The 27245-nt window shown below is 39.9% G+C and overlaps 1 protein-coding gene across 1 annotated transcript in view; it reads left to right on the top strand.

Annotated features, from left to right (window-relative positions):
- Positions 1-16835, top strand: part of slc4a9 (solute carrier family 4 member 9) — a 72040-nt gene extending 55205 nt beyond the window's left edge. Inside the window, exons 19-22 of the mRNA XM_033030076.1 lie at positions 4351-4524; positions 7218-7370; positions 12788-12853; positions 15914-16835. Of these exons, the coding sequence (XP_032885967.1) occupies positions 4351-4524; positions 7218-7370; positions 12788-12841 (381 nt within the window). The 3' untranslated portion in view covers positions 12842-12853; positions 15914-16835. The remainder of the gene's footprint in view (positions 1-4350; positions 4525-7217; positions 7371-12787; positions 12854-15913) is intronic.
- The last annotated feature ends 10410 nt before the right edge of the window (positions 16836-27245 follow it).

The following is a 27245-nucleotide window of genomic DNA, read 5'->3' as shown; positions in this document are numbered from 1 at the left end:
TATGTATCCGTTATCTCTGCCCACTTTCTCTTGTATTCCTTGAGGCTTGATTTTATATTTAAATACATATAAAATTATAAAAGGACTGGACAAGCTATATGCAGGAAATATGTTCCCAATGTTGGGCGAGTCCAGAACCAGGGGCCACAGTCTTAGAATAAAGGGGAGGTCATTTAAGACTGAGGTGAGAAAAAACGTTTTCACCCAGAGAGTGGTGAATTTATGGAATTCCCTGCCACAGAGGGCAGTGGAGGCCAAGTCACTGGATGGATTTAAGAGAGAGTTAGATAGAGCTCTAGGGGCTAGTGGTATCAAGGGATATGGGGAGAAGGCAGGCACTGGTTATTGATAGGGGACGATCACCATGATCACAATGAATGGCGGTGCTGGCTCGAAGGGCCGAATGGCCTCCTCCTGCACCTATTTTCTATGTTTCTATATCTGGTGTCATTAGTTAACTGCAAAATGGATATCTACTAACTACTTGGGGCAGCAGTGACACAGCTAGGAGAGCTGCTGCCTCACAGCTCTGATGACCTGGGTATAGTCATGAACCCTGGTGCTGTCTGCGTAGAAATTTGCACTTTTTCCCTGTGACCAAGTGCATTTCCTCTGGATGCACCAGTTTCCACCCATATCTCCCATAAGGCATGTGGGCTGACAGATAATTGGCTACTGCATATTGCCACATGCATTTAAGTGAGTGGTATAATTTGTGGAGAATTTGTGGATATGTGGCAAAACATAAAATGTGATAAGTGTATTTTTAGTGTAAATGGATGCTTGTTAATTGGTGGCCAGAATACCCATTTGAATCCTGACTATATTTTGTATTCTTGTGTAAATCACATCTGAGATTATTGCAGCCTTATTTTCTCAGGAGTTCGGGTAAAAGATAATGCAAAGGATACTCAAAGGATCAGGCAAAATGTGGAGATTACCTTTAGTTCAAGTTAGTTTATTTAAAATTGTATAGTAAAGTTCCACTCTACTGTTACTGTATAAATAAAGTACCGGACAGATGTTTCTGGAGTAAATGCTGTCCACAGGAGGAACCTTTCATTGCTTCAAATGATGATTACTATTTTGCCTGCATATCATTTTTGATCTTGGTTGCCCTTTTTAATTAGTATGTGGATAGTGAGGATTCTGAAATCCAATGACTTACTTTCAACATGAGAAAATAATAATTTTTACAGGGGTTTCATTTTCTTTGTGACTTGATCCTTCTGACCATTTTAAGAAAATGCTGTCATATTTGCAGAATTACAATTGCTTCAAAAGGTATTAATATTCTATGCATGCAGCCTGAGTAATTCATACTCTTAATGGAACTGGCATAATAAAGGGGGCAGTTTTAATTGGTAAGCATTTAAAATCTCACTTTAAGAATTCCAAAGAATTTATTGAGCTTTTTGAATTGTTTGCTCGCCCTGTAGTGCTGAGCTTGCACTGACAGCTACCAGAACCTAGTTCCACAATGCACAAACCAATTTGTCATATGCTTTCTGTCTGAATTCAACAGATAATATCTTCATATGAAAACAGTAAGCTCTTGCTCGTTTTGAACACCTTTTCTCTCAACCCCCCCCCCCCCCCCCCCCTCACCCTTTTAAAGATATCACTACCTAAACAGTATCAGCTGTTGGGAATTGAATTTTAACTGGCGACACTGAGATTGGTTTCTTCTCAACCATGGCAAAATTGTTATGAGTTGTACTATTACTTCAAGTCTACTTTCAAAGCATAATCAGAGCCCCAGGAAAAGAAATATAGGCAGCACTGAAATTATTCATGTGTGTGGGCAATACACATGTAGTGACATTCCTGGTTTGCTGAGAACTGATCAGTGTGAAGAAAATCCAGTTTATTGTTTCTCAGATGGAAGGAATGAAGGGGTAACTATTATTTGTTTTGTGTTCTACCTGGCTTCTGCTAAACATAATGTTTTCTATTTGGAGTCACAAGAACCATCATTAATTATTAGAGCTTATTTGGGATAATACATGTTGACTGAATGGCAAACCAACAGTCAAAAACATTGCAATCTAAACATTTGCAAATTTGTGCTGTGTCAAAGACTTTCAAAATCTACCTGGAACAACACAGCGAATATCATACATCTGTACATTTTCCAACTGTGGAGGCTCAATATCATGAGTATAGTGTAAACTGTAATTCCCTGATCTTGAGACAGTTGGTGAATTTCCCATTAATGGAAACGTTAATGAAGGCAACGACAAAGAGGGCAGATCACAGCGATGACCCACTGCTAAAGTAGCTACTCAAACTGTTACTAAGAGCAGGCAAGATCTAGTTGATGAATTAATAGTCTTTTATCATTAGTATATGAAGCGCATGTATCATGTCCCCATATGCACAGCACAGCAGACCTCAGTGGCATCACAATGCATTATGGTAGAAAGGTCTTTGAAATTACCCCAATCACAGCATGCCAAGCTTTACATTTAAAAGATCAGCAAATGTCAGACTTGCATGATTCACTCTGTTTTCAAGAATACAGTATATAGTGGCAAGCAACATCAACACTGAGAATGGAACTCACATGACACACTAGATGCATTCTTTCCTTGCAAGAAAATATATTTTCTTCACCTATTGCCAGGATTTGGTCACCATTATGATGATATTCACTTTGTTCATTTCCTTCATATTCGCTAGTGCTACTTAAGAATTAGACAGTATTTGAAAATAGCCATCGTATCCAAATGGTGTTTCTGTGCCTTAAAGGAACCTTCTGGGCTCTGTCATTTTTAATCTCTAATACAGCTTTGAGACTTAATAGTCGTGTTTTAGCCACCCTCAGGCCAATAATCCACCCATGTCATCTCAACATACTGATGCACTATCAAAATAAGGCAATGCTTTGCATCTCACAGGATTAGTGGGAAACAGTTTCATGAAGTGTTTAAAGAGATAAACAAGTTTGAATTCCCAGCCAAGAAAATTGAGTGTTTTTAAATTTGTATACATAAATGAGTCACTAATATCACGTTTGATGTGATGTGGGCAAATCCTTGACCTAACAGCACACAAGCCTTTTAACTTTTGTGGATCTAAAATATATCAATGGGACAATACAGGACAGCATTGCTTCCACTTTCCTGGTAAGGACAGTAAGATTGAAAATAACCCCTGATCACCAAACAGGCACCTGGGTATATAATACCAAAGTAATACCACCAGCATTTAATTTACATAGCCTCCAAATGACTTTACAAGCCTCCAAAAGACTTTACCAGTAGAACTGACCAACAAGGTCATTTTCACCAATTTCTGGGCTCTGTTTATGTAATATTTTTAGATACATTTCTGATGAGTGAAATTCTCAATAGTGTTGTAAGTGAGGAAAGAATCTTGCTACGTCGATGACGAGGATTTTTAATAGTGGAGTAACTTGATATGGTAGTTAGTCAGACAGCATGGAAATAGGCCCTTAGGCTCAACTTGCTCAAGCCGACCAAGATGTCCCATGTACACTAGTCCCACTTGTCCGCATTTATCCATGTAAACCTTTCATATCCATTCTAAACTTTTCCTATCCATAGTTGACATGCATTGCCAAACGTCATTAATACGCAATTCTGAAATGTGGGAATATTGAAGATGGTCCCAAGCTCCTCAAAAAGGCCCAAATCTATAGAAAGGCCCAGACACAAAACGTTGCCATGGGTAAGGTGTGAAAACGACAGATCAAAGAAGACTGCTCAAGGAAATGTAGAATGGTTCAATGTTAGCTGAGGGGAAGGTGACACTGACGCATACAATCAGGAAAATCATAAACATCTGCTTTGATCTGTAATTTTCACACCTTACACTTCCATATCTCTAGTCTCCCTCTCCCCTGACTCTCCGTCTGAAGAAAGGTCTCGACCTGAAATGTCACCCTTTCCTTCTCTCCAGAGATGCTGCCTGTTCTGCTGAGTTACTCCAGCTTTTTGTGTCTAACCTGGGAAGGGCTGGTGTCTTACTCGGCAGTCGGTTAAGGCAAAAACAAACATTGCACATTTATATCAAGGGATTGTAGAGACCATTCGCTGAAGCGAAAAGCTTGAAAGTGTGGCTCCTAATCCATGCTGAAAGACCAACCCACTGATGAGCGGGCAATCGAAAGGTGGCAGCATGGAAATCATCAGCAAGTTAACACGCTGACCAAGCCACCTTCTGAGGAGAAACACACAGAAGTACTTATGGATCGGACAATCTGACTCAGTAAAGATTGAATGAATGCAGAGGTGTAAGACAAAATGTAATAATAAAGTGACTGATGTACTATGGAGGAAGTAAGCACAATATTAATTCCCTGCTACCTGTCTCCTTTTTTGTTAGTTTATGGACAGACTGAAGTTGCTACTGACCCCTCCAAACCACCAGCCTGATCTAATATACCTGCGCCATGTCCCACTGCGCCGAGTTCATTTATTCACGTTAATTCAGATCTTGTGTTTGGTTATGTTGTGGGTGCTGAAATCAACAGATGCTGCAATCATCTTTCCAGTTATGGTAAGTTTCAATCTAGGGGTTCATGGGTGTGCTCATCATAAACATGTAATGATAAAATCATAAAGAGAAACTCAGCAGGTCAGCCAGCATCTGTGGAACAAGGAACGGTCAACGTTTCAGTTCAAACCTACTGAGTTTTACCACCTTTTTCTGCTTTTGTTTCAGCTTTCCAGCATCTGCAGTTCGTTGAGTATTTCCCCCACAAAAAAAATATTTTTTAAGATGATTGTGAATTTAGCCAAGAGAACCTTAAATGGTGTTTGACCACTGGGATGATATTTCTTTTAAGAAAATTTATCATTTACTGTCTGTTAACTTATAATGGGCACTATCCATTGATGAGGAACAAATAATTGTTTTAATATCTAAAGTTTGGGCAGTAAGACCAGCATTCACTATCCATCCCTAATCACCTCAAAGGTGCAGGTGTGTCACCTTTATGAACCAGCGAGTCAGGCAGCATCTCTGGAGAACATGGATAGGTGACATTTCGGGTCAGAGCCGTCCTGTATAATGCCTCCAAAGCATGATGAGTTCCTTTGTCTACCAATGACCAGACCAAGTCCAATTTAATTATAGACCGTAGAACAGTACAGTGTAGGAATGGCCATTTGGCCCACAATGTTTGTGCCAAACATAGTGCCAAATTAAACTGATCTCATCTACCTATACATGATCCATATCCCTCTGTCTCCTGCACTTCCATGTGTCTATCTAAAAGCCTCTTAAACGGCACTACCACCACCCCTGGCAATACGTTCCAGGCCCCCACTGCTCTCTGTATATTCTGAGTCCTACTGCCTAGAAATGTTGTTACTATAAAGAGACTGATCCCTGGAATCTTTCCTGGGTACCTGTGTCAGGATAGGTGTAAATGATTGATAGTGCCTTGGGTGTGGATATTCACACAGAGAACACTGTTGATTATCCCCACACCTGTGTGACTTACTGTGAATGGGACTTTTCAGAAAAATAAATCCATCAGAATTGTTAATCGGGCAAATAGGTTTCCCTGAAAGTGGCGTCGCAGGTAGATAGGGTGGTGAAGGAGGCTTTTGGAACATTGGCCATCATCAGGCAGGGAATTGGGAAAGTAGAAGTTGGGATGTTACATTCCCTGTTGTGTAAGAGCCGCATTTGGAGTATTGCATTCAGTTTTGGTCACCATGCAACAGGAAGGATGCCATTAAGCTGGAAGATATATGAGGATATTGCCAGGATTCAAGGGAATGAGCTATAGGGAGTGATTAAGCAGGCTAATACCTTATTCGTTGGCGCAGGAGGCTGAGGGATGATCTTCACAATCAATCACAATCACAATAATACTTTATTAGCCAAGTATGTTTTGCAACATACGAGGAATTTCATTTGCCAAGTCATACAAATAAAAAGCAACAGAATACACAAAACACATTTTACCATAAACATCCACCACAGTGACTCCTCCACATTCCTCACTGTGATGGAAGGCGGAAAAAAAAAGTTCAGATCTCTTCCCTTGTTTGCTCTCCAGAAGTCGGGGGCCTTGAGCCCTCCGTTGACGGGACGATCTTGACTCCCGTAGACGGCGGCGGGCCCTCCGCGTCGGGGCGATCAGCTCCTGCATTGGGGGGATGTCAGCTCCCTCGCTCCGGCGATCGAACCCCGTGTCGGGGCTGGTTAAGCCTCTGCGCTCGATGGAGCTCCCGACTAGTCTCTCCCGAGACTGCGAGCTCGATGGTAAAGTCCGCAGATGGAGCGATCCCAGGCAAGGCATTGACTCCGATGTTAAGTCCACGCCCCGCGTGGGCGCTCAAGGTCAGTCCAAGGAGGCTTCGAGCTCCATCGATGGTAGGCCGCAGAGCGACCGGATACACGATCCGGAAAGTAATCGCATCTCCGGCAAGATAAGAAACTGAAAAAAAGTTTCCCCCGTCCTCCCCCTCCCCCCACATAAAACAAACCGGAGAACATTTACACAAAATTTAAAAATGCACAAAAAATTTAAAAAACGACAAAAGAAACAGACAGACTGTTGGCAGGCTGCCAATCGTTCCACGCCCCTGGTGGTCAAAATATAGATCTATATGGCTTAAAATCATGAGAGGAATAGATATGGTGAATGCTCAGAGTTCATAACAACAACCATCAGAATAATTAATTATTCAAATGATTATGTTACTTTTACACACTTCAAGAATATATTTGGTCTTCAAGAATATATTTGTTTTGGAGGCCTTGTGTGAATTTGCTTAGTTGATTTCAGGCGGTGAAGTGTTGTTCTGTGAGGGGAGAGTGGGTTTTTTCCTCCTTCGTGAGTTGTCACCGGGCCATTTCACCTATGATTCACATTTAGAATCAGTCCACATAAAAAAAAATATTGTTTATCAAAGATATTAAGAAACCAAATATTATTTAAGAGTGCAATGGTGCAGCAAAGAAGGCAATACATATTGAACAACTGCAATTAAGTTGGGACGTGCATTTGTGGGAGAATCCCATGCTTCGTGATACTTGCAAGGTGTGATTGCTGGCATTTCTCAGGAGAACCTGAACCAGTGTCATCTATGCCAGAAATATTTGAGCATAATTTAATGTTAATGGGTGTACGTTAGCTAAATGCTTTTTACTGTTTGCTTCAATACATGAAAATGCTGTTTGCTACTTTGAATCAAATTCTCTTAAATGACTGTTGGAAATTGGATGGGTGACAGCTCCTGGCTTTGGTGGGGGTACGGAAGGCCATGGAATGTATCTTCAGTAGACATGACCTAAGCTGGCTTGACGATGTAATGCCTGAGAGAGTGCGAAAAGAAGTGGAAGAAAAGAAAGCAGAGAAGGATATTTCAAGCATTGAGAGTGAAGATGTGAGTATGTTATTCAATTTTTTTAAATGCAGAAATATATCATAAACGAAACTTGAGACCTTTGCAGCCACCCCGTGGCAGTTTATTCCCTCATTCTGTGAACAGGTGGAAATTGAACTCTGGTGATTTCCTTTCAACAGATGTATTTTAGTGTCAGCTCTTCTGAAGAGTATTGAGCATGAGATTAGAACACAATTTCAATTATTTAATGGTATGTATACAGTTAAGCCACATGCTATGTACTGGCAACCCACAAACTCTTGAACAATTATTCAAATTTAAAATCATCTTGCGCCACAGCAACAGGCAATTCCGTACAAAAATAACAGATTAACTGCATGCAAAGTCACAAGGTAATCATTTGTAGAAGTAAACTGTAGGTAGAAAGTGTCTCAGTTCCTGCAGAAAATGTGTTTATTTTCTGAACTAATATTTTAAAATATGTTCAGAAGTAATGTTTTTTTCCTGAAAGGGCTGTCCCACTTGGGCGACCTAATCCGCGAGTTCTGGTGAATTTGCCCTCTACTCATAATAATAATAATAATAATAATGTCTTTATTTATATAGCACATTTTTAGTCAACTTGCATTGACCCCAAAGTGCTTCGCACAATTACTTCCATACAGACAGGCAAAGGTGGGTGAAGTGTCTTGCCCAAGGACACACACAGGCAAAGGTGGGCGAAGTGTCTTGCCCAAGGACACAACGACAGTATGCACTCCAAGCGGGATTCGAACCAGCTACCTTCCGGTTGCCAGCCGAACACTTAGCCTATTGTGCCATCTGTCGTCCTGTGGTCGACATGAGGACGTAGGAGGTCTTTGTAACTCTCCTTCATGCTCGAGAGTAGTCCCCATGTACTTGACGCCTCAGCTAGGCCGCCGCGTATTTTTCAACATGTTGAAAAATGCCCGCAAGTAAAGAAAGGTCGCCATGGAAAAAATTGATACTTTTTTTACTCGTAGGTTTAGTCGTAGTAGGTCAGCATGTTAGTCGTAGGTAATCGAGGGTAGTCGAAGGTAGTCGTAGATAGTCTTCATTATAGTGGAAGGTAGGTCGAAGGGAGGTCAAAGGAGATCGAATGAGCACCCCCCCCCCCCCCCCCCCCCCCGCATTCTTCTAAACTCCAGCGAGTATAGGCCCAGTGCCATCAAATGCTCATCATATGTTAGGGTTTGTAGGGTTCAAGAGCCTACTGATTATTGGGAAGAAGCTGTTCCTGAAACTGGAGGTTTTCAGACTCCTACGCCTTCATCCAAATGGCAGGAGTGAAAGGAGAGTGTGGCCAAGGTGCTGTGGGATCTTGATGTTTTCAATAAGTCATATAATGGTGTGAGGCAGTTTATCCATGTAGATTATGGTGGAAAGGGAAGGTATTGCCAGTGAGTTAGGAGGCCCAATGTTTTCTTAATGGGCATTCGTGGTCCTCATGGTCTACATGAACGGTTACTTTAGCTTCTGCTTACCTGATGTTGATTTCTGCCAACTTTGTTACACTGTGATGGATCTCCCATCTGCAGTACCGGTGGTGTCATCAGAAACCTGGTTTCGCATTTCATGTAGCCTGGGACAGATGGCTTCCATCCTCCTGGAAACCTGGTAGATATAACAGTGGAATAGGACAATGCAATGCCCGCACCCACTGCTGTTATATTAACAACCTGTCCATTCGTTTACCTCGAGCAAAAGGTTAAAATCTAGTCTAAAATTGCAGCAGATTTTGGACTTATTTGTTCTTTGCATTAAACCTGGAACAGCTCTTTATAAACATTATCTAAATAGATCCTCAGATTTTGAACAATTTAATTAAATTGAGCAAATTTAAATTAATTATAGAGATGAACTTTTAAATCCTGCATTCCATGCATTTTAAACAGAATCCGCAGGACTTTGTGTTATTTTTATTTTTGCTTATCATTCATGGATGGCAGCTTTTATTCACAACGTAACAGAAATAAGTAAGCATTTATTAGAATTTCATAAACTCTCACTATATTAAGCAAATATATGCAACTTCATGAGTATAACGAGGTTTGAAATTTATCTCTTGTTATTTATTTTTAGTTAGTTTAGTTTATTGCCATATGTACTGAGGGTGAAAAGCTTTTTGTTGCGTGTTAACCAGTCAATGGAAAGACTATATATGATTACAATCGAGCCATCCACAGTGTACAGATATCACCAATGTGACTTTGGACATATTCTTGGTTAACTGCTTAGCCCTTACCAAGATTATTTACATACTTTGCAAGTGCAAAGAGCAGTTGAGCAGCTTGGTTTCACATACACAGTGTGTCTGCTTTTAGTCTTTAACCAACTCAGTCACACGCAGGCATCAGCCAGCCTACCCTTATGTAAGCAGTGCAGCCATGTACAATCAGCAGTCACTTGCCACCACCCTAGTTTGCAAGAAGCAGAAAATTCATGAAAAGGCAAAGGAAATCCAGATGTAAATCCTTATCCTGGTATTTGCAGCTAGTGCAGTCAGTCATAGTTACACACATCCAACTGAGCCACCAGTCAGCTGATCAAAGTGCAGACAGCAGATGGTCTTGCTGCACACAGATTTAGGCAGTAGCCAACCTACTTGCATATGCATACATTAAGTTCAGTCATATGCATACTCGACAACCAATCTATTCACACGTACTAAATTACCAACCCAGTCAAGTCCAGAGTACAGCCATTCTGCTCACAGCTTGGTAAAAGCCACATAGATTACAGCCAAAACTGGCAGCAGCCAAGCACGGGAAGTGGAAGTCTTTAACCTCCCTCTGTGACCGAGTGACTCAGGACTAAGCAAATTTAGACCCCGTGGCATGAATTATTCTTTTGTTTTTCTGTTGTCTGTAAGGAAATCTTTGTGGAACAACGAAAGTCTATTACCATATATAAAGGTCAAATGTTTCCGTGCTGTAATTGTTATATGGTTATATGGTTAAATCTGCAATGGGTCTTTAAAAAATATTAGAACAACTTTAATTCAACATGCATATAATTCACATTATAAATGTAGTTTTAATTTATGCAACGATCACTATTCAGTTCAGAGAACTTGGCTCAGAGATGCTAATAACTGTTAACTTTGATTGATTTTCCCTTTTACGCTCATCTAATTGCTCACTCCAGTCTTCCGGTAATTGTGCCTAAAACCCACAATTTGAGTTTAAATCGCATTTTTACCTATTGGGTTTATGCTATTTTGTTTGATCTCTTCCACAGTCCATATCTGATAGATAATTATTGTTCCTGGCTGAATTTGAGTCCTGTTCTTGTTGTACCACTAAAGTTGCCTTGGCCAAGATCATATGTCGCATTGTGTTATCCCTTATTGATTTTTCCCTTTGATTTGTTTTGTTGGCATTTATTGTGGTTGAACATGATATCCTATCCAAATGCCTCCTCTCTTTTATGCACACATACCAATGCAATATGCAACCACAAAATCCCTCGTTTGGCCATCTCTTTTGCCCCTATGCATTGCCACAGGCACTGCTTCCTCATTGATTCAACCAAATCATTTTATTTTTCATCAATGATCTGCTGTCCACAAATTGTAATAAATGTAGTTGTTCTCATGATATTACAACAAATGCAGCATTGCATATATCCAGTCCAGATGGTGCAGCCAAAATGGAAGATGACCAATATTGCAGGATGGTGAGTAGCATACAAGTAAGCCTTATAACATGACTCACCATGAACCCACAGAGTGTGACAATGACTACTACTGAAGACATGATTACACAAATAGAAACAGATCTCATTAGGATCTATAGAATTGCCAACAATATAGAAGTCTTGCCATTCTTAGCACCACAAGAACTTTGGTTCTGCTACCAACTTGGTTAGTTAATATTTCCTTTAGATCCACATTGAAAGTTTGAAGCCATGGAGTTTTGATGAATGCCGCACAATGCAAACTTAAAAATAGACTGCAAATTGTTTCTTGGTTCAGGATCTTGTTATGCCCCAACCTGTGCTTCAAACTCCCAATTCTCCCTGTTGTCGAGGCCTAATTGTTCCAAATTTGCAGCAGTTTGCTCACACATACTTTACTTTTACTTTTTTTACTTTATTTTTTTCCAATTACATATTCAAAATAGTTCAAAATATTCTTTCTGACTTTATCCATGCTCCATCAATCATAAATCTGGCCCAAAATTCAGCTGACTGCATCATGAAATCCACAAAGATCTATATGTCCATCATTCTTGTTTTTACTAACATTCAATAGATTCATCTTCTTGGATTAACTTTTAAAATCCACATATTAAAAATTATTTTTGACTCATTGCACCCAACATCTGAAACCTCCATCATCTCACTTTTGCATCCAGGTCTATAAATTAATACCCTATTTCCTTAGGATGGAGGATTTTTAAACTTGAGGGTATAGGCTTAAGGTGAGAGGGGAGAAATTAATGAGGTTACCTCAGGGGCAACCTTTTCACTCAGTCTTCCACCTTGGCTGCATCATCTAACCAGGAAATATTTGATTCTGCATTTGTTGTGATTCCGTATATGGAACGTGCTGCCAGCGGAAGCCACAGAAGTGAATAAAGTTACAAATTTCCAAACACATTTGGACAAATATATAGATAGGAAGGGTTTAGATAGCTATGAGTCTAATGCAGGCAAACTAGCCCAGTATACCAACTTGGTTGACATTGAGAAGCATGGCCATGCAGTTTCCTTGCTGTGTAATGACTAATAAGGGAATATGGTTGACTTGCCCAAAGGGTTGATTCTATCTTGGTGTAACACATACAGCAATGACCTGGAGAAGATTCCCCAAGTTTTCCTTTCTTCATTGCTAACTATCTCAGCATTATGATAGAACTAGAAGACTGGTGGGTTTTGGGACTTCAGAGAGGGGAAGCCTTAAGAGCATGGAGGGATTTAAATATGAGATTGGAAATTTTAAAATTCAGCTGTTGCTTGACCAGAAGTCAGTGTATGTCAGAAGTATAAGAGTAATGGGTATACACGATTTGGCACAAGATAGGCCCCTACAGAAAAGATTTGGATTATCTCATCTTTATGGAAAATTGAAGGTAGGAGTCCGGCCAGGAGTGAGCTGGAAGAATTATCTCTAGAGGTAGCATGGATGAGGATGTTAGCAGCAATTTGGACTTGAAGGCTGATTACTTGGAAGAGATGCCCATGAACACCTGATGCCAATAGACCTAAATTCCAATGTGCAGGAAGGAAATGCAAATGCTGGTTACTCCAGCATTATGTGTCTATCTTTGAGTTAAACTCCAATGTACATTGCCTTCAGAAAAGAAGCAGAATGAAAACATAAAAAATCTTAAAATGTGGCAAATAAATTAATTTTAACATGAATTGTCTAAATCTCGAACTTGGTGGTTATAAATTGAATTTATATTTTATGACTTATTGTTTCTCTCTAGTCTGAATACCAGTATCTACAAAAAGCACCTGACATAAATATCTCCTTGAACTGAAAAAAATTAAAGGTAAGTCGATAGATTTAATACACTAATTTCATCACCAGCTTTGTGATTTGTGCAGATTTTCACATGTCTATATAACCTGGAAGGAGGCCAGTTGACCCATCAAAAGTATGCTGGCTCTCAGAGCAATTTGTTGATTACTCTCTCCCACTTATTTTCCTGTAAGGCATATTCTTTCTCCTATCCTGATGTTCTTACAGCCAACCTTTACTAAGGTAATTTCAGTATCCAATATGTCTGGGAGGAAGCAGGATGCCTGAGGGAAATCCACTTTGTCACAGGGAAAAAATGATAATTCCACATGGACAGCACTGGAGGTCAGATACGAACCCGTGGAGCTGTTGTGCAGCTGCACTAATTGCTGGGCCACTGTGCCACCTCCTAATTTTACGTCCAACAGTATAAACAAAATCTCAAAAAGGTGTTTTAAAGTAAATAAAATGTTTTATGTAAAGTGTTGTTGGAGGTCAGCAATATGTCTTTTATTTAAAATGTATTTATTAACAAGTGATTAATGTTTCAAAATGTCTTGGTTTATTTGCATAAATTAGTTCACTTTTATAATTATTTCACATTAGGGTTAAGATTTTGATGATGTCAGGATGGCATCATAAATACATGGGTCGGACTTCCAGTTGAATAACAGCTATTTAAAAATAGAAGAGAGCAAGATGACATATCGCTACAATGGGCCAGTATCAGCTCCAAAAACATAAATTAGAACATTTGATCAGGCCAAAGTTATATTTCTGGATTTCTAGGAACAGACATGTAAATTCTACTTGTAGTTCTAATGATTGCTCCTTTCTTGTGCAGCATTAGTCCCCTCTTTAGCCCATAAATATCTCATGGATGCATCTCTGCTCTCAGAGACCTTGGTCAGATCCCATCTGGAGCACGCTGTCCAGGTTTGGACTCAACAGTTAAACGATACATTGAAAGTTCTTCCACTGACCATTGAGCCACCTGAGTTCATTGATCCTCTCTCTTGGAGCCCAGTTTTTCCTACTGCAGGCCCCAAGGTTCCATTGGGAAGCCAATTCCTGGCTGGCTGGATAATCTTTGAGGAGAGTGCAAAGGTTAGGTGGTTGCTCCCTGGACTGCCTAGATAGCCAGTCTCCAAACATGAAACCATAAAAATCAAAACACATATTAAAGACAATGGAGCAGAAGATTGGACCTCTTGGGGTTTTTCAAGGAGAGCAGGTTAAAGGAGTCTGAAGAAGGGTCTCGACCCGAAACGTCAACCATTCCTTCTCTCCAGAGATGCTGCCTGTCCCGCTGAGTTACTCCAGCATTTTGTGTCTAATAAAGAAGAGCAGACCTGCTGGCTTCTCAAAGGGATTTGTGCACTTGTAGAAGGTGTATCATAAATTCATGCAATTAAGAATTGGAGCTTAAACTTAGTTTGTTTTTTTCGCCTTGAGTTTAGAAAGTCAAGGCTGAACCTATCATTTTAATGATAAGGGGATTTGGTTGGCTAAGAAAAACTATTAGTTCTTGCACTGGAATCCAGAATAATATGGGGAGAGGGGACAAAGGATATAATCTTAAAATCAGAACTGGTTAAGAGATAAATAGGAAATGCTTTTGCATACAAATCTAGCAATCTGAAACTCTTTTGTGAGATAAAGGTATGTTAGATAAATACGAGATAAATTATTATTTTTGAATTTGAAAAATAATATTTTATTTAATTGTATTCAAATGGGTAAAAAAAGAACATTAAAATGAACACACAAGATTTTGGCTGGAGAAACAAACTTAATTGCAATGTTAGCATCAAGTTGTGCTCTTATAGCAAGCAGGTAAAATATTTGCTCTAAAATTGATTTCATCTTTGAATTTAAATTTTAAAGCAAATATTTTAAAAAGCATGTGGGAATTTAAACTGGCAATTTAATTTATTTCTAAATCATACCAAACTTTTGAATTGCTTCTTTTAGGAGGAGGGAACATTTTTTCCCCCTATTTTAATGGCAACCCTGTAGTAACTTGCATGGAAATATCAAATCTGCTGGAAAATGTCAAAGACCCAGATAAGTTAGGACCCATTAATTTTTGGATTTTCTGCCAGGCCTTATGAGTCCTGTTGCAAAATTTAATGGGATGGTGGTAATATGCGTCATGTGTTTTTTTTTTAGCTGATCTTAGTTTTGCCCTTTTACCAAGTTTTGGCCTGTAGATGTTTTGAAAAGATAAGTAATATTGAGGAACTTTCAATTCTAAGTTTCTGTCTAACCTCGGGATCTATTAGATCATGTTACCACTGGACACACCTGAGCTGTGGTCTTAACATGAAAAATGGCGGATGTTTTAGGCAGTACACCACTGCATTTGAAGATCAGCTATTTAATATTGATACTCTCTACAATAGACCTTTTTATCTATTATTACATATTTTTTGTCTCAATTTAATGTATGAAAATATAATGTTAATGTCATCAGCAAGGCTTCAAGACAGCGCATATTACAAAATTTAAAATACTGCACTGTTGTTTTTTTAATCTTTATATGTAGAATTCTAATACTGCAACATAGCTTATATTTGTAATTCTAAAACCACAGTGTAGTTTGTACACATAAGACCAGTATTTCTGCTTGGTTTACTTTTTGTTTTACGCAATGCTAATTTTGTTCCCGTTCTTTAAAATGCAGCCCCTATGAAAGGTTATCAAGATAAAATACCAATAAAATTTAAAATAAAACACAAAATGTTGGAAAAATGCAGCATGCCAGGCATCATTTCTAGAAAGAAAAACAGAGTTGATGTTCCTTGTTCAGAATTCTTCTGGTTTCCGATGATGGGTCTTTGATCTCAAAACATTAGCACTGACTCTCTATCCACAGATGCTGCCTGACCGACAGAGTATTTCTAAAACTTTCTGTTTTTATTCCAGATTTCCAGAATCTGCAATTTATTTTCATTTATTACTTTAAGATGTAATTTATTTGGATTAGTTATATTTAACAGTTTGTTGCAATTTTATCAAGGTTTTGCCATTGTATTTATAATCTTGATGCTCATAAATAGTATTGATTTAGCCATTTCTATTTTGACAGGATTGCACACTGCTCAGAGTAATGTTCTCAATGAAAGAGATGTGAAATTTTGATATCTAACATTGGAAGCAGTTGCTGGAAGAAGTAAAAATAAATCAAATTGAATGCAAAGTGAAAACTAACTCTTTGACTAACTACATTGAAAAATGGTTGCTTATTGTGTTTTTCCCTAATCATTTAATACAATTCTTTAAAATCTATGATATCTTCAACTGGGGTACCACTCTTGAGTTAAACCATTGTTTTTACATTGAACAGTGAAAGGTCACGTTTCAATTGCACCCTTGTTTACAGTACTTTCAGTTGTAAAGGGATCTTTGAAGTTGCATTGAACAAGAGGGAGTATGACTTAAGTGAGAATTTTTAAATATTTGTGGGGGAAAAGTTTACACATGATCGTTCACAGATTGGAAAGAAAATGTTTGATTTTTTTTAAATGTTTGCGCCCTATATCTTTAAAAGATTAATTTTATTTTATCATCCATTTTCAAATGTACTTGGACTGGCAACTTTTTCTCAAGTATAATGTGCAAAGTACATTTTAATATTAACTCTAGCAGCAGGATGTCATATATACACTTCCTCTTTTTATTTGGCTAATTGAAATCCTGATGCCTATAAAATTGAAACAACATTTCATTCCAGTAGTCATGATTAAAATATAATAGGCTTGGAATTTTGGGGGACAAGGCTGCCTTAGTGTTAAACTGGCGTTCCCATCTCAATCCTACAAATAAATATATTTTTTGTTTTATTCATTCATTTCTTCGTTGCTGGCAAGTGCAAAATTTATTGTCCAGTCTAAATTTTACATGGTGGTGGTGAGCCACCTGTAAAGATACTTCCACAAAATAGTTTTCATTATTCCACTGTTATAGTATGCAGAACATTACAGCATAGAAACAGGCATTTTGGCCCACAATGTCTGTGTGAACTAGATGCTTTAGACTTTAGAGATACTGTGTGGAATCATGGCCCACTGAGTCTGTGCCGACCAGCGATCACTCCGTACACTAGCACTATCCTACACACTAGAGACAATTTACAATTTATAGAAGCCAATTAATCTTCAAACCTGTATGTCTTTGGAGGAAACCAGAGCACCCAGGGAAAACCCATGCAGTCACAGGGAGAATGTACAATTTCCATACATACAGCATCCGTAGTCAGGATCCAACCCAGGTCTCTGGTACTAAGGCAGCAACTCTACCACTGGGCCACTGTGCTTACTTAAACTAATCCATTCTACCTGCATGCACTCCATATTCCTTGCAATATTCATGTGCCTATCTAAAAGGCTCTAAAACACCTGCTATTGCACCGACAAAGGTACAGTCCTGAAGATAAAAATTGCTTGTGTTTCATATCATCCTTTGTTTAAATTTGATACGGTGAGAATTGTTGTAAAGTAGAATGTATTAGATAGTGTACTTTGCTATTTCACTCTGGGCTTGAGCTAGAAAGCAATGTAAAATAGTTAACATAGCCTGAAGAAGGGCCCTGACCCAAAACACAGTCTGTCCATTCCCTCCACCAATGTTGCCTGACCTGCTGAATTACTCCAGCACTTTGTATTTCGCTAAAGGAGTTAACATCTTCACATGCTCCCTGCACAAACAAGTACACAACATGCAACTTGTCATCATTTAGAACTGATTTAAAACCAAATTGACTCCCAAGTCAACAAACTGTACAACATACTAATTGTGGGCCTCAATACATGACCAGCTCAGTTAAATGCAAAGTTCACAATGCCAAAATTTAGATTTTCAATTTTAAAGGATTAGTTACTGGAGAAAATTGAAGGACCATCAACTTTTTTATGGTTTCATGTACAATCCGAACCAATATAGGCAGGAGCAGTTCAGTGCAGCAAAGCTAATTTAACATTTATGCATGAACAGAAAAAGAAAGCATATCTGAAATTTAAAATATATAAAGTAGATGTAAATGAGTTCATAAAGATATTATTTTTCTCATTGTCTCACTGGTAATGCAATAACAACTTGCACTCATATTACATTTTAACATTATAAAATGCCCCATAGGCATTCAGAGGAAAATAATCAAACAAAAATTAAACATATGGAAAAATAGTCAAAACATATACAGTATATTAAGGAACACTTTAAATGAAGAAAAAAAATAGAGAGGATTAATGTAAGATTAGTGTAAATGGCTGTTTGATGTTCAGTGCAGATAGTGTGAACGTTTCCGTGCTATATTCCCTAACTCTGAGGTGTAGGGTGGAGAAGTCAAATCGCACTTTGGGCCCATTCACCTGAAGGCACAGTTGAACAATTAAAATCAGAGTGCACAAGAGTCCAAAATTGGAAGAGAATCCAAAAATTAAAGGATAATAGAATTGCAGGAGTGTGTAAACTGTGTGTTTAAAGGTAAGCAAGCACAGGGTGTGATTTGTAAACTGGTGTTGGTGTGAGTTAGGAATGGTTGTTAGAGTTTTGGATGAGATTATATTTGTGTATATTCAAGCTCCGGAGGCCTGCCAGGAGAATACTGGAATAGTTGCAAGGGAGGGAGGCCGTGTTCAATTTGAACACGACTATACTGTAACTAGTTTACAATTTGATTATTCTGTATTAGTTAGGTATCTTAATTTAAGTGATATATAAGCTCTAAGAATACATTCACCCTGTGATCGCGTAGGTTTCCTCCGGGTGCTCCAGTTTCCTCCCAGATCCCAAAGACTTGCGAGGTTGTATGTTAATTGATCTCTGTAAATTGCCCCTCGTGTGTAGGCAGTGGATACAAATGTGGGATAAGATAGACCTCATGTGAATGGGTGATCGATGGTTGGCTTGGTCTCAATGGGCCAAAGAGCCTGTATCCATGCTGTCTCTAAACTAAACTAAATTAGATAGGTCTTCAAAGCTATGAAGAACCGTAACAAAATAAATTATTGTTTCCAATAATGAAAACATTGAAATGGCCCAAATGTAACTTAATTAATGGACAAATGAAGTAAAGATTAGGAAAACTATACAGTGGGTAGTTTGAACGTGAGATTCTCTGCAGCAAACGGTTGTTGCAGCAGTTTACAAATTATTTAAAAATAAATGAAATTGATTTTTTTTAAAGGAAAAATATTGAAACATATGATGGAAGGGTGAGAGGAATACACATAAATGAACTACATGGCATGAGCAGAAAAATATCAGCATGAACTGTTGGAATTTATGACTGCCCTTTTGTGATTCTATGTACAATTCTACATGCCGTTTTAGCCTAATATCTTTGATCAATGAGCTTTTAAGAACTAGAATAGTCTCTTAGGAGAGAAAATATACTTTTCGCTGCTGTGAAATATCGACATAATCTTATTTTAGCATATTATTGTATCATGGATATGGATTTTATAAAATGTCCTTTTTTAATTGTTTGCATGTATCAATTAATCACTGTTGTTTACGTTTATATTTGACTGTTTTGCTGTTTGATTTTTCAAAATGTTGCATATATATTAGTAACTTCGTCTTATGCATAGCTCCTTAGTTAATGTTAGTTCTACAGAGCCCTTTGGTTGCAGAGCCCTTTCGGGTTCTTGTATTGGATTTTTAACCATGTGAAGTACAGTAAAACACTGATAATCCTATTGTTCAGAAATTCTGATGGTTCAGCGTCGAGCTCATTTATTCATTCAGAGTGGGAATCAGATCCAGATTACAAGCAGGGCGTGCGGCCAGAACAGGGATCAGGTAGGGCTGGAGCTAGAACCGGAAACCAAAGTGCTTTTACAGTTCCTGCTCTATTTCAACTCACTGTGTCAATGTAAAAAGAGTAAAATAAAAGTATGTTTGGATATTAATAGGAGTGTCGTCTGCCAGTCTGGCAGAGGATTATCCAGCTTGTCGGCAAGATCTCATGGATGCCAAATTATTGGGATTTTACTGCATATGGATTACTATTTTTTGTTCAGATTTGCATTCTGATTTAAATAAATGTAATAAAAATGTCAAAGATATTCTATCTTTACTTGCTTCTGTTGGAGTTATTAATTTATTTATGTTTTTCTCTATTATATATTATGTATGCATATTGTGTTTACAGGTCTGTTATGCTGCTGCAAGTAAAACATTTCATTGTTCCGTTGCCAGTATATTTGATAATTAAACACTCTTGAATGTCTCTTAACTCATGAGAAGATGTGTGCCCATGGTATTGTTACAGAACATGAATACAAATTCTAAGCTAACAAGTGTGGAAAGGGGAGAAAATATGAAGAACTCTTAGGCAGGTCAGACTACTCACAAAGTGTTCCTCACCCTCCTTCCATGTCCACAGATGAAATTACTCGACACAGATGAAATTACTTTGGCAGACCTTGCACTGGAAAGTGTGCCAATAAATTGCTGATGGTAACATGGATACAGAGAATGCCTGACAAGCTGTTATACTGGACTGACAGTCCTTCCAAAATATTCTAATCACAGCACATCATGCTTCTGGAGGTATTACACATACAACAAAATGACCACTGCCCAACATTATTTGGTAACGTCTGCCAAAATATTAACTTGCGTTTCTCCACATCCTGCTACATCATATTGGAAATAGGTGCGAGAACATTTTGGGGCTTCTGGTCTGTAGATCAACATCTCAAATGCTGATGAGATAACCTATGAAAATGAAACCTTCATAACCCCCCCCACACTAATCAACCACCTTGGGGTGTGTTCACTAAGCACTTGTCATCAGCTATTTTACAGGAGGAACGGCTCATGCCCAAACCATCAACTAATTTGCCATCTAAAGATCAAACTTCTGTGAATCAGTGGCTCTGACTTTACCTTGACCTCTCCACTCTGGCTGCTGATGGTTAGGCAATATTCCACTTGCTGAATGTCCGAGATCTGCACCAGATCCTGCACAAGTGCCCGAAACATCTATCAGAAGAATTTCATCAACCATGAGGACTCTTTGGGCAAGGATAACGAAGCCTGCTGGATATACTGGATTGACTTTGGGTGCCATACGTGGCTAGATGCTCATTTCCTCTAGGTAGCTGAGGATATTTTCATATTTCAGTCACATTTTTCTAAATACAGCTCTAGTTCAAAAGGGGTCTGAAAAGATTTGTTTGTTTTTGGGAAAAAAAGCTATAGAAATACAATGACGATATTTTTATAATTCTTATATTTTACTTTGCCAGTGTTGTAGAAACAGTAACTGCACAGTTGATGGAGTATGAAACCATTTCCCATGTCTGGCCCTTGAAGCAACAACCCATCCTGGCCCACAGAATATCAGATCACTTTCTGTCTGATGAATTAATGTGGTTGACTTTGGATTTCTTAACTGCATTACAGTCACAGCAGAAAATTCTCTGACCCCTCAGTTGTCCTGGGTTTACAAAATATTTTAGAATGGGGTGTTGATCTCAATTGATAGTTCCAGGGCTGCCAACTCTCACGCTTTGAGCGTGAGACTCACGCATTTCGACAAATTCTCACGCTCTCATGCTGATCACAAATTTCTCACGCTCTGTGATCACCGAGAATTTCAAAACTCATATTAAGTGCATGGGCCGCGGGCGTTTGAGAGCCGGGGCTGAGAGAGGGATGGAAGCAGACGCAGCGGCGGGGGCAGAGGGGGGAGTGTTTGCCGGGCTGGCGAGTCGATCGCTGCAGCTCCGGCCATGGAGTAGCCTCAGTGCAAGAGTCCCGGGCCGTCGGAGGCGTCGGAAGCGTTGCGCCGTTGCCGTTAGTCTCTGTGCCGAATTCGTCCTGGTGACCGGCATGGATCAGGCAGTGTCTCTGGAGAGAAGGAATGGGTGACTTTTCTGGTCATGACTCTTCTAAGGGTCTCTACCCGAAATCTTTAGAAGGGTCTCGACCAGAAACGTCACCCATTCCTTCTCTCCAGAGATGCTGCCTGTTCCGCTGAGTTGCTCCAGCATTTTATGTCTCTCTTCGGTTTAAACCAGCATCTGCAGTTCCTTCTCACACAATCAGACCCAACAAGACGACTTTGCAGCTAGTACCAGGTAGTAGTCGGGTGGGGGAGGGACGGAGAGAGAGGGGATGTTAAAGAAATCGATATTCATACTCAATCGAGGAAATTAGTTGATATCTGTCTTTAAATTGATATTTTGTTCATCTTTAAATGTAAGTCTTGGATTCATGTATCGCGGGAACAAATAAGCAAAGGCAAGATGGTAAATATAAACTACAAATTAACTTCAGAAAATGAAACTTATAGAGATGAACTTTGCCCTTCACTTTACAAAGAATAACCTCAGGGATTATGCAGTAAATGCCATTCAAATACTCTGCAACCTTGGGATAGTATGGTTCATGTTCAAATCCGATAGGCAAGTCTTGATTTGTTCAATATTATAATTAGTTCAAAAATACAGCGTGGAAACAGCCCTTCGGCCCCTCAAGTCCGTGCCGACCATCGATCACCCGTTCACACTGGTTCTATGTTATCCCACTTCCCATCCACTCCCTACACACTAGGGGGCAATTTACAGACCTACAAACCCGCACGTCTTTGGGATGTGGGAGGAAACCGGAGCTGTGGGAGGATATGGGAGCACCTGGAGGAAGCCCACGCGGTCACAGGGAGAACGTGCAAACTCCACACAGACAGCACCCGAGACCAGGATTGAACCCAGGTCTCCGGCGCTGTGGGGCATTAATTGTAATGCTAATACTTGGGCCTTCGCTGATATGCCGGGATGGTTACCCAATATTACTGATTATTAATCCAATGTATTATTGATTATATATGCTGTACCTGTTCTCCTTTATCTGTACATTGTGAGTGGCTTGCTTGAATTTACCAGATAGCACGCAACAAAAGCTTTTCTCTGGACCTCGCTACAGGTGGCAATAGTAAACTAAATCAATCTATTTACATGTATCTGTGTGTTGTTGCCTTAACCGGCCTGTTAAGGTGCAGCAACTGAGAATGTCATTGTTCCGATGTCGCTGCACGCAACAACTAAACACTCTTGTCTTCATTCTACACTTGAATTTACCACAATGACATTTAAACAGCATTTGGACAGGTACACGTGTGGAAGGAACTGCAGATGCTGGTTTAAAACAATAGACACAAAGTGCTGGAGTAACTCAGCGGGTCAGGCAGCATCTCTGGAGGGAAGGAATGGGTGATGTTTCGGGTCAAGACCCTTTTTCAGACTGAAGGTCTGGTTAATTGGCTTGGTATAAGTGTAAATTGTCCCTAGTGTGTGTAGGATAGTGTTAATGTGCGGGGATCGCTGGTCGGTGCAGACTCGGTGGGCCGAAGGGCATGTTTCCGCACTGTATCTCTAAACTGAACCCTGTCCGGCTAGCAGGGCTGTGTAGGGCCGAGTGCCGGGACATGGTGACATCTGATCTCCACAAAGCCAATCACGTATAGAGCAGCGCCGCAGATCAACGGCCTCTGGTGTTTGGAGTTGGTCCACAGACACAGAGAGGAAATTGGCTGTTACTCCGGCTTTTTGTGTCTATCAGCGACTTGGAGAGTGGGCTGGACAATGAGTGACGCAGCTGGTCGCGGCTCCCCTGATCTACGCTATTCCCACGCACTTATGGACCTGTCCCATTTAGGCGACTCTTTAGGCGACTGTCAGGGACTAGTTTTACTAGCATTCACCTACGACAACGTCCGACAGCAAAAATTGTTGCCACTGTGGCTTGTAGTCGCGCAAAAGATCGCCTAAGATGGACAGGCCCTTCAGGCTGCGGCTCGGTGCATCCTGGAGGACAACCTGTGATTGCTGGAAGTAGGTACCAAGCACTGGGTAGAAACGGTAGAAACATACATAGTTAAAAATAATTTAAAAACCACTACAAACTATACACTCAACGGGACAAAAAAAAAAGACAGACGGACTGTAGAGGCCGCTGCAACGTCGGTTGCACCGCCGCCTAGGAACCTGAGCAGGTCAGCAGCTATGATCAGAGTAGAATAGGTGGCCAGGTGTAAGGCTGGACTCAGGTCAGGACTGAGAGAAGGTATGCAATAGGAGTCGGGGTCAGGAGTAGTACGAGGTGTGCAGTGAGACCCAGGTTGGTCAACATGGGCCAAGTGTTTGATTATAATCTGATTTCCATACATGAATATACTACGATCATTCATGTGCTGCATCTGTTGATCATAGCCTGGCTCTACTGTGGAATGTAATTAGGAATGTAATTTAGCCTAACCTTATTCATAGCTAATCCAATTTAAAGAATAATTAACCATATAACCATATAACAATTACAGCACGGAAACAGGCCATCTCGGCCCTACAAGTCCGTGCCGAACAATTTTTTTCCCTTAGTCCTACCTGCCTGCACTCCTACCATAACCCTCCATTCCCTTCTCATCCATATGCCTATCCAATTTATTCTTAAATGATACCAACGAACCTGCCGCCACCACTTCCACTGGAAGCTCATTCCACACCGCTACCACTCTCTGAGTAAAGAAGTTCCCCCTCATGTTACCCCTAAACTTCTGTCCCTTAATTCTGAAGTCATGTCCTCTTGTTTGAATCTTCCCTATTCTCAAAGGGAAAAGCTTGATCACATCAACTCTGTCTATCCCTCTCATCATTTTAAAGACCTCTATCAAGTCCCCCCTTAACCTTCTGCGCTCCAGAGAATAAAGACCTAACTTATTCAACCTATCTCTGTAACTTAGTTGTTGAAACCCAGGCAACATTCTAGTAAATCTCCTCTGTACTCTCTCTATTTTGTTGACATCCTTCCTATAATTGGGCGACCAAAATTGTACACCTTACTCCAGATTTGGTCTCACCAATGCCTTGCACAATTTTAACATTACATCCCAGCTTCAATACTCAATGCTCTGATTTATAAAGGCTAGCATACCAAAAGCTTTCTTTACCACCCTATCTATATGAGATTCCACCTTCAAGGAACTATGCACGGTTATTCCCAGATCCCTCTGTTCAACTGTATTCTTCAATTCCCTACCATTTATCATGTACGTCCTATTTTGATTTGGCCTGCCAAGGTGCAACACCTCACATTTATCAGCATTAAACTCCATCTGCCATCTTTCAGCCCATTTTTCCAAATGGCCTAAATCACTCTGTAGACTTTGGAAATCCTTACTAATCCAATTTACCACCCCTTCATCCAGATCATTGATGTACATGACAAACAACAAAGGACCCAACACAGATCCCTGAGGCACCCCACTAGTCACCTGCCTCCAACCCAACAAACAGCCATCCACCATTACCCCCTGGCTTCTCCCATTCAGCCACTGCTGAATCCATCTTGCTATTCCTGCATTTATACCCAACAGTTTAACCTTCTTAACCAACCTTCCATGAGGAACCTTGTCAAAGGCCTTACTAAAGTCCATATAGACAACATCCACTGCTTTACCCTCGTCAATTTCCCTAGTAACCTCTTCAAAAAATTCAAGAAGATTAGTCAAATATGACCTTCCAGGCACAAATCCATGTTGACTGTTCCTAATCAGACCCTGTTTATCCAGATGCTTATATATATTATCTCTAAGTATCTTTTCCATTAATTTGCCCACCACTGAAGTCAAACTAACAGGTCTATAATTGCTAGGTTTACTCTTAGAACCTTTTTTAAACAATGGAACAACATGCGCAGTACGCCAATCCTCGGGGACTATTCCCGTTTCTAATGACATTTGAAATATTTCTGCCATAGCCCCGGCTATTTCTACACTAACTTCCCTCAATGTCCTAGGGAATATCCTGTCAGGACCTGGAGACTTATCCACTTTTATATTTTTCAAAAGTGTCAGTACTTCTTTTACTTTGAAACTCATAGTATCCATAACTACTCTACTCGTTTCCCTTACCTCACATAATTCAATATCCTTCTCCTTGGTGAATACCGAAGAAAAGAAATTGTTCAATATCTCCCCCATCTCTTTTGGCTCTGCAGATAGCTGCCCACTCTGTTTCTCCAATGGACCAATTTTATCCCTCGTTATCCTTTTGCTATTAATATAGCTGTAGAAACCCTTTGGATTTACTTTCACCTTACTTGCCAAAGCAACCTCATATCTTCTTTTAGCTTTTCTAATTTCTTTCTTAAGATTCTTTTTACATTCCTTATACTCCACAAGCACCTCATTTACTTCATGCGGCCTATAATTATTGTAGATCTCCCTCTTTTTCCGAACAAGATGTCCAATTTCCCTTGAAAACCAGGGCTCTTTCCAATTTTTACTGTTTCCTTTCAACCGAACAGGAACATAAAGATTCTGTACTCTTAAAATTTCCCCTTTAAATGTCCACCATTTCTCTTCTACATCTTTCCCATAAAACAAAATGTCCCAGTCCACTCCTTTTAAATCATCTCGCATCTCATCAAAGTTAGCCTTTCTCCAATCAAAAATCTCAACCCTAGGTCCAGTTCTGACCTTCTCCATAATTATATTGAAACTAATGGTATTGTGATCACTGGACCCGAAGTGCTCCCCAACGCATACCTCCGCCACCTGTCCCGTCTCATTTCCTAACAGGAGGTCCAGCACTGCCCCTCCTCTAGTAGGTACCTCTATGTATTGCTGCAAAAAACTATCCTGCACACATTTTACAAACTCCAAACCATCCATCCCATTTACAGGGTCTGAAGAAGGGTTTCGGCCCGAAACGTCGCCTATTTCCTTCGCTCCATAGATGCTGCTGCACCCGCTGAGTTTCCCCGGCAATTTTGTGTACCTTCCAGCCCATTTACAGAATGTGTTTCCCAGTCTATGTGTGGAAAGTTGAAATCTCCCACAATCACTACCTTGTGCTTACTACTAATATCTGCTATCTCCTTACATATTTGCTCTTCCAATTCTCGTTCCCCATTTGGCGGTCTATAATACACCCCTATAAGTGTTGCTACACCTTTCCCACTTCTCAGTTCCACCCAAATAGCCTCCCTAGATGAGCCCTCCAATCTATCCTGCCAAAGCACTGCTGTAATATCTTCCCTGACTAGCAATGCAACACCTCCACCTCTTGCCCCTCCAATCACACCTGAAGCAACGAAATCCTGGAATATTTAGTTTCCAATCACAGCCCTCCTGCAACCATGTTTCACTGATCGCCACAACATCATACTTCCAGGTGTCTATCCAGACTCTAAGCTCATCCACCTTTCTTACAATGCTCCTAGCATTAAAATAAGCACATTTAAGAAACCCCCCGTCTCTTCTTCTCTGTTTATTTCCTTTTTTTTCTTTCTCCTCTTGTGTCCGAGTGCTTCCCTTTTCTGCTTCCTGCCTCCCATTCTGTCTACTAGCTTTCTCTATTTGAGTCCCTCGCCCCAACCATTCTAGTTTAAAGTCTCCCCAGTGACCTTTG

This window comes from Amblyraja radiata, chromosome 11 (genome assembly GCF_010909765.2).
Source record: "Amblyraja radiata isolate CabotCenter1 chromosome 11, sAmbRad1.1.pri, whole genome shotgun sequence".
NCBI lineage: Eukaryota > Metazoa > Chordata > Chondrichthyes > Rajiformes > Rajidae > Amblyraja > Amblyraja radiata.
Note: the sequence above shows the minus strand (reverse complement) of the source record. Positions and strands in the feature narration are given on the sequence as shown.